This window comes from Lipophrys pholis, assembly GCF_963383615.2.
Source record: "Lipophrys pholis genome assembly, chromosome: 21".
Classification (NCBI taxonomy): domain Eukaryota; kingdom Metazoa; phylum Chordata; class Actinopteri; order Blenniiformes; family Blenniidae; genus Lipophrys; species Lipophrys pholis.
Genome location: NC_137649.1, coordinates 12,825,126 through 12,840,081, shown reverse-complemented (window position 1 = coordinate 12,840,081; position 14,956 = coordinate 12,825,126). Strand labels below are relative to the sequence as shown.

General features: G+C 42.6%; 1 protein-coding gene across 5 annotated transcripts in view; it reads left to right on the top strand.

Annotated features, from left to right (window-relative positions):
* Positions 1-14,956, top strand: part of gphnb (gephyrin b) — a gene marked incomplete at its 3' end in the record, with an annotated part of 107,190 nt that overhangs the window by 26,494 nt on the left and 65,740 nt on the right. For all 5 annotated transcript variants that reach the window (XM_080491143.1, XM_080491141.1, XM_080491144.1 and 2 more), the window contains exon 2: positions 6,951-7,029. In XM_080491143.1, coding sequence (XP_080347269.1) covers positions 6,951-7,029 — 79 coding nt within the window. The remainder of the gene's footprint in view (positions 1-6,950; positions 7,030-14,956) is intronic.

The following is a 14,956-nucleotide window of genomic DNA, read 5'->3' as shown; positions in this document are numbered from 1 at the left end:
GTAACTTTTAATGTGGTGCCTTTAAATTTCATAATGATGTGTAAATAAATTTCAGGGTTCAGTTGTTGGGCTAAACAATTACAGTTGTCAAAGTAACAGAAACTGTTCTGATTTTGGTCCTGTCAGTTTGTTGGATGTTTTTCATTGAAGAACATTTGAAAGAAATTAATCTAAAATATGGTGACACTGTATTTAACGTAACACAATAGGAATGCAGAATATTTTACAGAAATATAACAAGAAGTATATTCCATTTAGCAACGTTTCAAACTCCAAATTGTAGAGATTTCAATCAGTGTTATACCTGAACTATATAGGAAGAGGTGACGGATAGTATAATTAAGAAAAATTCACAGACTATAACGACACCTTTGTACGGCAATTCTCAATGATCAAATATGTATAGTCAAAGGATATTGTGACAACACTGTGATTTGGAATTAATTTAAACACTCACGTAGATGATGTTAATGTCTTTGTGCATTGAGCTCTGTTCTCGCACATAACAGTGCCCTTACACTCGGCCCAATTTACACCAGCTGTGACGTAGCCCTGTTATTTTCTCTTCGTTGTGTTTCTTTTTAACACATGTGCACCTGCACGCTTCCACCTACAGTCTTTCAGAAGCTGTATTTTTTTTTTTTTACTTTATTCTTTTGCGTAATTTTTCTTTGATTTCTGTGCCTCTGATTCCTCCCCTGTGGCCACCAGGTATGAAATAATGAGAACTGTCAATTGGTTAGATTCTATGATTAGTTAATCGCACAATTCTTTTGAATTAATTGTGACTAATCATCCCTTTTTTCATATGATTAAAGAAAGCTGTCATTTTGAATTTGCTCGTTGCATTGATGCATAGCTCATTGCAGTTCTGTCAGTCGTCGCTGATGCCTTTCATACTGGTTGCGCCGCCGTAGTTCGATAAAGGGTTAAAGACAGATGCCATCTTTAAATTTATCCAGTCACAAACCTATTCAAAACTGCTAGTGCATCAATGCCAACTTTTCCTGTTTTAGGACTCGTTCCCGGGGCAGTTTGAGTGAATGAATTCTATTAGTTTTACTGCTTTTATCTTTCATTGAAAGAAGGTAGAGATGCAGGGCAGAAAAATCTCAAAGCTATATTTATCAAATTCCTCTTTCCTTTCATAATGTGCATTACCCCCTTCCTTTCGGGTTCTCTAATGACATTTCACCCCCCCCCCCCCCCCCTTGATCCTCCCCTTTGCTACTCCTTTGTATCTTGCTGTGTTCCCCTGCGTCCTGAACTCCCCTGCACTGCCGTGGCTTAGCGATTAACCCTTAAAGAGTGTGTATGAGCTTGTGTTTGTGGTGGGGTGTGCACATTTGGATCCCCTGTGTGAGCGGCGCTGCCCTGTGTAATGCTTCTGAAGCACAGGCCTCGTGCTCTCCTCCCACTGCTGTAGCCTGGGGACATCTAGGCTTCTGCACACACGCACACGCACACGCACACGCACACACACGCACGCACGCACGCACGCACGCACGCACGCACGCACGCACGCACACACACACACACATACACACACACACACACACACAGGTGGAGGCAAATATAAGAAGATATGAGTCAATACAGGCACGGGCCCCAGAAAAATACAGATTTGCACTATATAATGATTATAGCTGATACTTGGGAAGCCAAATAAAGTTTGGTTTAGTATAGGATCATTGTGAGAACTTCATCCTCACAACCAAAGGGCCAAATTGTATCTGAGCATTTCTACCATAAGGATTTATGAGAAATATTGTGGTGATTGAATATATTGCTAATTGTTTGTCTGATTGTCTTCAAAATGCAAGCTCTTTATATTTTTACCTTGAAATAAACTCAGTAATGTACTAATTTTGAGTAATTCCAACTGATAATGTGCTTAAAATGACCATAATTCTTGAGAATCCTTGTGAAAACAATGACTTATTTGGAAGTTAGATCACTGACCTTACGTGTCCCTTGTCTGTTTTAGGACATTTGTTTGAGACGAGTAATCTGGTGTACTGTACTTTAGCCAGGTTCAGTCGATCTTTACATACAGTAACTCTCTCACTGAATCTGTTCACTGATATCGTGCCTGTTCTTCATTAAATGATTTTCCATCAATGGTAGTATTTTATAGCAACATTTTCTTTTATTTTTTTTTTTACATTTGAAATAGTAGTAGTTGACAGTGAAGGTCCAGTCAATAGTTTTTGCAAATTGTTCCCCCACATCTTATTATTGTCGAGGCTAGACAAACTGAACAAACGGTGCATAACTGACAGAAACCGGAAAAATACTCCCTGGAAGCGAAATATGTTATGTTGCCAAAGAAGAGGGCAGCTACAAGGGCAATCTTTGCCTGCTCTTGTTATCAGGAATACTCCACACTAAAAGCGCACCGGCTCAAAATGAGAATTACCGGTGGTCTTAGAACCAGCCTGAGTTCTTACAGAAGTGTCTGGATTCAGCTGTCCGTCTCCTCACGCTCATCCTGCCATGTGGAAGCATTGACCTTTAGCTGGCTGTGTAGAATACTGTATGTAGCACGGGAAATAGCACCCTCTGGGCCGGGTCACTGCATTGCGTCTTCACCTGGGAAGGCAGCTACGACTTTTCAGGTGCGAACCTGTAGCTCCTGTCGGGTCGGAAGCAAAACTGAATAAGGTATCTGTTCTGATGATTAAATCCCATGTGGCTCCCACGGTGCCGGTTTAATGAAGGACACCGGATGATGCAGTGCACAGCGGTGTAACTTGTGATGAAAGCAAAGCTGCAGATTCACCTGGAGAAAGGTGCATGGGCGGAGCTGGAGGGGTAGGAGGGAACATTGTTATAAATTCTCATGCACCTTCTCCCCCCCCCCCCACACTCCACTGTTCCTCCCTCCCTCTTCCTCTTTCTTCCACTGTCTTCAGCTCTCGCACAGGATCACATTAATATTCCTTTGAAGCCTGTTTCAACTGCAGCCAGATCTCCCTGTCCCTCTCTTTTCCAATCTCACTCTTTCTTCCCCTCTTTTTGTTCTCCCAGATATTCCGCCACTTTTCCTTCTTCTGCGTTTCTGTGCTATTGTTTCTGAGGAGGGATTGCGTTTTCCATCATTTCTACCCAGTGCAGCATGCAGGGAGGGGCAGTTTTTACTACCTTCAGCCAGGAGTTCCCCTTGTTGCACACATGCGCACACGCACATGCGTGCACGGACACACACATTGAGGGGTGGTGGATACCGATGCCTTTGACAGACCGTGTTGATTGGTTCAGAATGGTTGCTGCCTCTTGTAGGAGAGTGGAACGGCTATTTTTAGATCAAGGGGTAGCTGGGAGAGAAAGACTGAGGAGGGCTCTGTGTGTGTCACTGAGTGTGTATTTGTAAGGAATACTGCAGTCTTGAAGGAAGTTTCCTCCTCACACACACACACACATGCGCACACACACATGCCCTTATGCAGCAGTACCCCTATGAAGTCAGAGTGGTGTGTATTCCATGTGCTTGCTCTGGTTTTTCTCTCCTCCCTCAACCCCTTTTTTTCCCCTTGCTCCTCCACCACCCCTGCCCCTCTTCAACTGCCTTTCTGCCTCCTTTCTGCCTCCCTCTCGTCCTCTCTTTCTGAGTATCTGGCTCAGTGTGCAAATGTCAGCACTTTCCTATTTATTTGCCAGAGCCCAGAGCCACGTCTTGCACCCTCTGTTTACCTCTGTCTTCACAACGTTGCCCCATCAACACTGCATTCCTCTTCATCACCCCCCTGATCCCCCCCCCCCTACATCCCACATCTTTTCATTCTCACTTCACCTCCTCAATCTCGTATTCCCCTGACTCATATCCTGCCTTCCTTTCCAATCCTTTTCTCCAGCTGTGTTGCTTTCTCCTCCTTTGTATCTTCAAATTTTTTTTTCTATCTTATTTCCATTTTTTACACCATTCTCGCTTCACCCATCCACTCACCCTATCCCTCCGCCTCCCCCCCGTCCTCTCGTTCATGGATCAAGGCACTTCACTTGGAGTAACATCATGACATTTACAGTCTTGACTACAACTAGCGCGTCAAGTTTTCTGGCTTGAATCCCACTTGCCACCACCAGCACCACCGTCCGCTCCAACGCCTCATTTTGGAATGATTCAAGGACGTGAGCGTGTTCACTTTTAATCCAGCCTTATTTTTTTTTTTTTATCTTTTCTTTTTTTTTTTTTATCTTTTCATGTCTTCTGTCACTCTATCTCTCCGTGATGACTCACGGGGCTCACACCTGCTCTGCATTCGAAGGGTTTCTGTGTCTCAGTGATGAGTGTTTGGAAACAGGGAGGTTATGAGTTTATATGGTTGCAGACTAATAAATATGTGCAGCAAATGGTGGATTGGGTGAGAGTGTATCATATGCCTTCACATGCAAGTTAAACAGGAGTAATCATAGAAAACTCGTGCGTGCATAGGGAAAATGTGAAAATTCCCCATCAAAAAGCCCACACCATGTTTGAAGTAGGAGTATTCTTGCTGTAAGGCCAGAGTATCAACAACTACACCACGGTGCTGCAATAACTGGTATCAAGTCAATATCAAGTCTGGACTCAAACCGCAGATCGTGATGTTGCACTACAAACTACGCCACCAGTCAGAACACTGAAATGGCACCATGACAAGACTGCAAAAATTCCATATTACCAAAACATGTTGTGTAGGTTTGATCTGAAAACCACACATGAACATAGAGAACATGCAACCTACACAGAAAAAGGCACCCAGGCCAGAATCTAACCGGGGAATTCCTTGACGTGAGGCAAGTGTGTCACTAACCACCCTTGCGCCCAATGCTGTGGTAATTTTGGATGAATTTTGTCTACAATCAGTGCCCTCCAAAAAGCCATGCTGAATTACAAAATAATCTTTTGCGTCCAGTTGTTTGAGATGTTCTGCAGCGTACCTGGGTAGAAAAATGAGAAAGCAAAGGCAATGTAGCAGCCACACCAAAGCAAAGGCACCCACGTTATAGCGCCGACGACTGACAAGTGTGGCTCCCACAAATGACAGCTCCCTCCTCTTTCCCAATATAGACACAATAGATGATCCCTGTAGAAATGGTGTTTTTATTTTTGTTAAGTCAGGTGTGAAATTGTCTGATGAAAACAAACACTGTACAGATCCTTTTAAAATGTGTGCAGAAGGTTTTGTTGGGTTGGTTTTTTTTTTCCTTGGATGATCTTCCTCGGTTTTCATCATCTGTTCAAACAGAAGAAAATAAAAAATCCTGTTTGTGTTTTTCACGATTTCCTTCATCTGGTGATCTGTTTAATCTCCAACGCTGAGTCAGCACATGTGGCTAAACATGACACAGTCAAAAAAAACAAAAACCTGCCTCACAATAAAGAATTCCTAGTTTCAGTCCAGGGCTCTTGGATTTTTCTCAATGGAGTTTGAAGTTTCTCCCTGTACATGTGTGTTTATTTTCTTTGTGCCACACTTGAAAGATATGTGTATTATGTGAATCGGTAAATTAACCAGTGGTGTATACAAGAGTGTGTAGTTGCCTCTGTGTTCGCCTTGTGATGGACTGCCAACCTCTCCCGGGTGTAGCCTGCCTTTCACTAAATGTCAGCCGGGTTCAGCTCCAGGAGGATAGCTGTTAAACCTCATTCAGACAAGGGCGAGCCTCATAATAATAGTAATCCTGTTCAGTACGAGAGGAACCACAGGTTCAGACGTTTGATGTACGAGCTTGGCTGAATAGCCAATAGTGTGAGGCGACTGTCTGTGGGACGATCACTGAACGTCTCAGAGTCAAAACCCCGCAGAGACGCAGCAACACGGTGATGCTGCACATCTTTGGTTGCCTCGAGCGTTGATAGTCCGCCTGTTTGCCGCCATGCAGAGAACGTGGTGCTCAATCACTTGCAGGTCAACCGTGGTTCCTCTCGTACTGAGCAGGATTACTGTTGCAACGACACGTCATCAGTAGAGTAAAACTAACCTGTCTCACGACGGTCTAAACCCAGCTCACGTCTCCTATTAGCGGGTGAACAATCCAACGCTTGGTGAATTCTGCTTCACAGTGATAGGACGAGCCCACATCGACGGGTCAAAAATGAACACTTGGCCGCCACTAACCAGTTCTACCTGTGGTACCTTTTCTCCCACCGCCTGGTAAAAACCCAAAAAGTCACAAGCTCAAGCAAGCTTTTGCCCTTCTGCTCCACAGGAGCCCAGTCAACTGAACTCTCAACAAATGAATTTTAGTTCAGTTGCAGAAACACTAAAGATGATCAAGTTAGATGGTCGTATCTGCTAAAGTGAACGTTATTTTATTTGTAATAAATTTGTGAGAAAAAAAAAACGTTTTTCACTTTAGCATTGGGTGGCTCTCAGTGTTGATAAAATTCATCAAACATAATGGTCACATAGGGGTGCAGGATGGTTTAATTGTTAGCACTCTCGTCCAACAGTGAGAATATGTGGGCTGCCTCTGTGTTTGGAGTTTTCATATTCTATTTATTCACGTGTTATCTGTGATTGTACACAAATTAAAACTGCTGCACTTCTGTTTGTTACTTCTGTCAAGGTAGCTCTATTTGCTTATTTCCCTTTTGAGGGCTGCATGGTGGTAAAGTAACACTACATCACTAACCACAGCAGATAACCACCATTACAGTAAAAAGCCTTTCTTTGTGGGGTTTGCATGTTCTCCTTGCTGTGTGCCTGGGTTTTCTTCAAGTTCTCGAGGTCAGATGGGATCATCCCCAAGGACCCCCAGACTCAGACATGGATAAAGCAGTAAAAAAGATGAAAAGACCGATTGATTGTAACACAATATTGATGATAATAATGTAGTGCGATCTACAGTTTGTCGATTGTATCCACATGATTGGGTATATAGATGAATTGTCTTTATTCATGAATATTTGATCATTTGTTGCTAAATGTGTGAGCTAACTGAATTTCCTCTCCATCTCTTTCCAGTGAGTGACAGCTGTTATCGGAACCTTGCAGAGGATCGCAGTGGCGTCAACCTCAAAGATCTCGTCCACGATCCCTCCCTGTGAGTAATTTTTAGGAACACGTAACTCACAGAATTGATAATAACAAAAGCTTGTGTGCAGACAATCATTCAGTCTGTGAATCTGCGGCGCGGTGAGAGACGCACACAATCTCTACACGGATGCATCTGTGTTTACACGCCTCTTTGTTTTAGCGCAAGAGTGTAACTAGCAAGTTAAAAATAGCTCTTCGGTACAACATGTTAGGGCTCGGTGTCGCCGTCTGAAGAGAAATTCACAGCACGCATGGCAACAACAAAAGATCTGCAGCACTCTAGTGTGTAAGGATGACTCCTGGTAGCTGCAAGAAGTCATTATTAGCTCAAAAGAAGCTGAAAGAGGGGATATCAACAATTGTTTCTTCCAACAGCAGGGAAGGTGTCACAATTTGTCAGTGCTCATTGGCTCCTTTCTTGTGTCGGCAATTAAAGTGGTGGTCATGTGGTTGATGTGGTGCACATTTGTGTGACTTGTAAACATCTCATTCTGAAACCAAGAGCATTAATCTGCTGTTACCTCTGCTCTTCTGGGAACACTTCCCTCATGACTTCAAGCCTCGGCTGCAAGGACTTTCAATTCAATCACATTAGAGAGTAGGGTTGCACATTTCTTGTTTTGTTTTTGATACTGCTGCAAATAACCAATAACATTCTGATTCGCATGACCAATACTAATAACGTTTTATTACAGTTTATATTCAGTACATAACTCAGGGTAAGACAGACAAGAAAGGTGTAATTTTTTTCTTATTTCACGTAAGAGGAAGGGATCTTGAAGGTGGTACCTCAGAAAAAAACACCAGTTTATCTCCACTGCATCAGACAATAGTAAAATTTATTTTGGCAGTATTAGAATAAAATTAGAATCAAAGTCTACTCCTGGGCACAATAGTATTTCCATAACATTTCACTCGATTAATTGATTTAGTTATATTAAACGTTTTTACGTCTTCTGAGAAATTCAGCATTTATATACATGGCATGTTGCCTTGATGGAAACTTTAAAAAGAAACTAAACAACACAAACTGTTGGTGTGGGGATGGCAGTGCTAAGCTCATTATACATCAATATAAGATGTTGCATGTAAAAAAAACAGCACAAATCTGAAAATATACAAAATCAAAGTGATGTTGATGTAATTGGCTCAAGTTATCAGGGTAAATGTATCTTATATTTACTATTATACTTGTTTTTGTGGCCAGCAGTCGATGATAGATGATCATAGATGTCCTAATTAAAAGGCAAGCAAAGGGCCTTCCCCAAACTTGGTTCCCCCAAGTTGGAAGCCCGTCTGAAATGTCTTTCTTTTTGTATGTTGCATCACAGGTCACCTCAGGATTTGAGGTCTGTAAGATTTATGTGCAGAGGTTGATCCATTTGTCTTTATGTCATGTAGCATGTGTGACACATTGATGTGCCTCCTCTGCCTGTGACGACATGCAAACTCCAACATGCGGCTTCACACACTCTTTTCTCGGGCATGTTCTACATTTCTCATATAAGCATTGATTTGCTGGAGCCGTCCCGCCCAGACACCTCCCCCGCCCCCGCCCCCGCCCCCACCACCACCACCCGTCACTGTGCCACGCCAGTCAATATTAGTGGAGTGTCAGCAGTCCCCCTGCTGTGGGGGACCCTGGCTTGATCCATGCTTGTCATGTCCTTCACGGTATGTTTATTTTGAGGCTGATGTGTAATTTCTGTGTCAAGTCTGTGTGTGACACAGAGAGGGAGTGTGAGCAGCCTTGTGCCATGTCATGTGCGTCACGCTAGACAGAACACCAGAAAGTGATTAGGGAACCATCATATGCCTATTTGTGCTGACTTCTTCGGCGCACACACATCGATGGAACTAAACTGTATATTGTTTGTTTATTTGTTTTGTTTGCGTGTCCTTTCATGCATACTGTAGTCGATTGAATATATAGAATATTTGTTTGTTGTTTGTTTGTTTGTGTGTGTGTGTGTGTGTGTGTGTCTGTGTTTTGGTTTGGCTCTCTTTGTGGGCTCCAAAACCTAAGACCGTTCTAAACATGTGGGGTCCTGAGGGGAACCCATAATGTTTTACAAATGCGAACTAGAGCTGCACGATATTAGTTAAACATGCAATAATGTTGATGAGTATTGATATTATGATACGACTTACGGTGAATAAAACACTTAAGTATATGATAATGATGGTGTCTGTATTTTGGGATTCGTGCTTTGCAAATCAAAATGTTCATTCTGGGTCATGTTCAGGGTTTTTTTTTGTTTAGTTTTATTGTTCTGATCACATGTGTGTCTGTAATGTTGACATGCAGCAGCAAATTTGTCTTCAATTTCTGTGCTTTTGACTATTGGCTTATTTCCACTACATGTCATTTAATGTAGAAACATTAAAATAAAGTGTGATCCATTGTCAACTCTGATACAGTAGGGCTTGAATGATTAGTGCATTGGAACATGTGATTTACTGCAGTTCCATCAATTTTTTTTGTGACGTGTACATTGTTAATGTTGATATCGCTACGATGATGAACTTGCCATATATGGTGCAGCTCTAATGCTAACATTTGTGATCAAGTTCTTGCCCTGGTGCTTAAAACTTCCTGCTCATTCACTTTGTTCACCAAACTGTACAGTTCCTGCTGAGAAGCTAGTTTGTGGTATTGCACCAAAAACATCACACCATGGGAGGGGACCTTAAAAGTTAGGTGTTATTTTTGTCATATTCCTAATATGTGAGATGGTTTTTATCATAGCTGGAGAAATGAGGAAAATGTCGAGGCCTGGCCGGTGGAGGGGCAGATGTCAGGGTCCTGCTCCCCTCAAAATCCCACAATGCCATTCGCAAACCCTCGGAAAACTACTGTATTTTACGCAAGATGCACTTGAGATTATATTGAAGAGTCATTTGTACTATTCTATTCTATTCTCTTCTATTCTATTGTCCTTTTTCAGTTTTGGATGATTTTTAAAAAGCTATATTAAGTTTCCATGTGCAAGCATGAGGTTGAGTCTTGACCTTGAGGAACAGTATATGCGAGCCAAAGTTTAGGGTCAAATGTGTGAAAGTTGGCGTCACCTAAAGGTATTATGTTTTGCACTAGGTTAATATTATGGCTCACAAAAGGCTTTCCAGTGGCCTCTGGCTTTGTTTGTTGTCTTCTTTAAAAAAGTGCAGGATTTCCAGTTGTTTATGAGCGCTGTAATAGAGACATGTTATTAACTAAGGGTACGATATTCATTAATGGTGAATATTGCGATAACAATATGATTTGTGCTTCTAACTTCTGCTCCATGACCAGCAGGCATGACATTTTAAAGGCTGATAGAGGATTAAGATGTTTAAATGACTTAATTGTTATTCATCATTCCTTGCACTTTTTTCTCCCTTTAAATTTTGTCATTTCGAATTTTCACAGTATGTCTACACGGCGCATGGAAACAGAACTTATCCCACTTCAGTCCGTCCTCCGCAATATGTACAATCTGCATGTGGATATCACATTGATGCTCCGTAATCCTTCTAAAAAGCACTTTAGACAAATGTGTTGTGTAGCGGTTAGCTGACAGGGTTGTTCTTGTGTTAAACAGGCTCCTGTTAAACATTCCAGCCGGACACTGGAACATATTGTTAACACATTGCCTCCATGCCATGTTAATCCACGGCACACCACAAGTCAGCAGCTCCATCAGGTTGACCAGCTGGAACGCTGTGCCCTCAATGTGCCACCGCTGCCATGACAGAGACACATAGACAGACAAAAAAAGAAAGAGCAGGGGAGGGAGGGGGAGGGAGGGAGGGAGGGAGCGTGGTGCCACAGCAGGACACATAGCATAAACTCTAATCACAGCAGCTCTCAGGCACACAAACACAACCCTGGCACATGCAATTAATCAGTCTGCCCAGTTTGGCATTCAGGAGTATCCAGAGGTGTGTCAGGGGGAGAGAAAAATGATATGTGAAAATAAAAATGTGTGTGTGTGACAGAGGGTGGTCAAACAAATGATACCCAGGTTCAAGGACACACAGATGAGGCAGAGGTGGACGTGTGCACAAGCAGGTGTTCTTGTATGCATGTACTGTATATTAGTTTTATGTTTTGCATCTTCACCCCAGTATGAGCAGCAACTTTGAAATGAATGTCTTTTGCATATCATCGGCGTGTGTATCTGTGAGTGTTTGTGTTGAAGGTTGAGTGAGCCTCCCTCCCCCAGCACGTTGAGCCAGCACTGTGAATCTGCCCTGCAGCGACTTGTTTTGTAACAACCTTTGTCAATTTTACAAATTGTCATGGCTAAGAATAGCTAGAAGTCAATCAGATGGGTGACTCCAGGCCTGATTTCACAGCAGGTAGATAGTCAGGGGACAAAAACACCGATACATCTGTTTTGAGGTTCATTATAAATAAGAACCGGAGTGACTTCAAGTGTAAATATTGGCCATTTAGACAGATAATCCCAGATTTCCTGCCTTGACTGCAGGGGGACCATGGGCCAAAATTCTAACTGAAAGAAATTAAATGCAGAGAAATCTTTTTCAATAAAGTATGCTTTTAAATCTGACAGCCGCCATAACATCCTGTCCAGAGTTTGACCTTTAAAGGAAAACAGTTACAGTAACAGGAAATTTCACAAGTAATTTGTTTCTAAGAAAATAGCAGCTGTTTCTTTGTTTTCTGGGGATTGCACTGTTTAAGTAACTGTAACCGAGACGACACAGCCTGACGTGAGCATTGTAAATGATTAATTAATTTATTGCGTTGGTCGAACCGGGACTTGACATCAAAAGTGCGTGTAAACATGTTAGTTCAACTGAAGTCAAAGTTTTTTGAACATGATACGCAACCACACTTTTTTGGGATCTGTGACGTCGTGGGTCAAATACTGAAATGCTGGGAGATCACTACCTGTCTTCATCGTGGCCACATCATTTCTATAATAAGTTGGTGACACTCCTGACTGTTTCAGAAAGGATTTTAGATGTTAGAGCAGATTTTCTGAATACAGTGCTAAATTAGAATACCGTGATTCAAAGGGAAAATAAATACCTTAAGTGGAGCACCTGGTTTTTTGGACTCAATGAAATAATATGATGTTGAGACTCGGCATGATGTGCTTCTACCTCTTTGCACAGAATCCAAGGCGAAATGTTTTGATTTGTTATTTGAAGGTTATTGTGCTATCATCTTACTGGTCCTTACCCACTCAAGATGAAATCGGGATCTGAACTGACTTCTTCTACTGTCTTAAGTTAAATCCCAGCAATAAAACGTGAAACATAGTCATCATGTTATAGTCCCTCTACTGTACATACTGTACCTATCGGTCCTCAGCAAGGGTTCTGCACCTCTTTGATAATAAATGTCATTGCTCAGTGTCACTACACTCAACCTTGCCCTTTTGTTGTGACACACCTGACAATGGTGTGTTACAGTTGAGATAGTTATGAGGTGCATATTATGTGACTTTCAGTAGCGTTCGCATACACATAGCCTTTTCCACAAAGTTAACAAGTAAGAATAAGACTTTACCTCATTACCTCATTTATCTCATTACCCATTACAGTAACTAGTTAAAAGCTGTTTATTGTTACAAAACTATTAACTCTGTTCCAATTACTGAACTTAGTGTGCTTGTTACTTTTGTCTTACAGTTGGTGAGCAGGACGGAGAAAGACAGCAGCACCAATAGCCACCATTACAACACCTGTCTGCAGTGGCCTCTGCATTATTAGTTATTTCAAGCCACTTATTATTGCAACAATGCATTGCAATAATAAAATGGCCCTGATTGAGGATAGAAATTTAATAAAAGTAACTCAGAAGTTACTTCAGCAAGTAACTATGTAGGTACCTATTTAGTTTATAAGACTGAAATAATTCAAGTACTCAAGTGCTTGTTTTAAGTAACTTCCACTGCAAGATCAGTGGAGTGCTCTACTTTGTAATAAAAGTCAAGTTTGTAAAACACGTGTTTTTAGTCAGTAAAACAATCAACGTAAAACTGGACCCAAAACACTGGAAGCCAAAGAAAACCCCAAAACATCAGATGAACAATTAACAACTCGAAGTATCATATTACAAATAGTAGTTTGCTTTGTCCGGAAATAACAAGGCACTGTCTGACGGGTGCACATAATCTCAATGTACCCTGATTACATGCCAAGTAGTCTCTTCATGAGATCCATTCACTTTCTTGCCCTACACATCACTTGTAGGGTGGACGTGCAGGACTGAGAGCTTTCAGGCCATTGTGCATAGCGTCCTTGAGTCTTATCAATGCTGAAGCCCAAATTGTGATTACCTTCCCTGGGAAAATGGATTGGGACACTTTAATAGCACAGAACGAACTGCCCATTGCAGTCATCAGGTTTGTGAGCATGTCTAACTATGTACGTCAGAATCCAACTCACGTAAACAGCTGAAATATTTCCCAACTATTGGACTCTGAGAAGCTTGGTGAAGTGTGTCACTGAGGTCTCTGTGGTTGTGTGATGAGTTGACCTGCTGTCCTGAGTAGGGTTTTGGCCTACACTTGTCAATGAAGCGCATCACTGCGAGGTTTTTGCCTCGGGTGTCAACATTGTTGATTAAATACACAATGTGTTCCTGATTTTTCGGCGAATCTAAGATAATTTGGAAGATTTCTTCTTTCTGGAGAAATATAACACCCATTTTGAGTGCAGTGGTGGGAAAACTATTTTCTCATCTGTGTGTTTCTGGAGACCGTGTGCATGTTGTTTAGTCACTGTGAGTGGATTCATGGGATTGGAACGCCTCACCGGGCACTCAGAGGGGCTTGGAGAGGTGGGCTGGTCCATTCCTCGATCTCCATCCATGTATCCCTCCTTCTATCAGCTAACATGTTGAGAGGTGACCTCTTGAGAGCTCTCCTACATATGGATGAACCAACATTTCAGCTCTAATGGGCTCGACTCTATGCCACCACTGGGAGTGTGGAGATGGCCATGGCTCTTATCTCCTTTGTGGACAGAGTGTGAGTGTAAGAAAGCAGGAGGAAGAAAGAGGGAGTGAGAGTGAGTGCCCTGTACAACGAGCTTGTATTATTAATGAAATCACACTGGCAGATGGGTCTCATCTTGGAAGTGTCCCACAACCACCGAGATTTGCAGCTGGTTCACATGCGCACGCACGCACGCGCACACACACACACACACACACATACACACACAAACACCCCCCCCCCCCACTCTTGTTAAGTGTGCCCCTGACAGTCTACCTCTCTTTTTTTCTTGCTCTTTTCTCTCTTTCTTATTCTGTCTCCCTCTCTTTATCCACTCCTCTGTGCTCGTCTTTTATTCATAGAAAGATTTGGCTGTGGCGTCCAGGCTTTCAGGCCAAAACTAAAGGCATGCTCTCCCCCCTCTACAACCCCCCACCACCACCACCACCACCACCACCACCACCACCCCCACCCCCACCCCATCTCACTATCTGCCTGCCCAACTCTTTCCTCCTTCTATTCTCTCCTCCAGCTGCAGCAGGGTTTGTCCACACCTTAAGCGAAAAGCATTTATTCCAAGCAAACTACCTCTAGCCTGCGGTTTGAAGAAGAGCTTTATATGTCATTGCCCCCCCCCCCCCCCCCCCCCCCCCCCCCCCCCCGCACAAGAAATAGACATAGATGGGTTTTTGAGATTAAAATGTTGCAAGCCCTTTCCCTTCTAATAGGCTTCCCTGAATTCAGAGCACACCCACCCAAAATACAGCCGAGGACTCTATCTGCAAAGAAGCCAGTCATGCAGTAACACACTTTCATGCTCATACTTGTATAACCTCCCTCATACACAACGCATCCATGTACACGTGTGCATGAGCCACGTGCATTTGAACACACCCACTTGATGAGAAGTAATATAATGGTAATGAAGTCGAATGGGTTAATCTGTCTGAGTGACAATGCAATTTGGATAGCAGATCT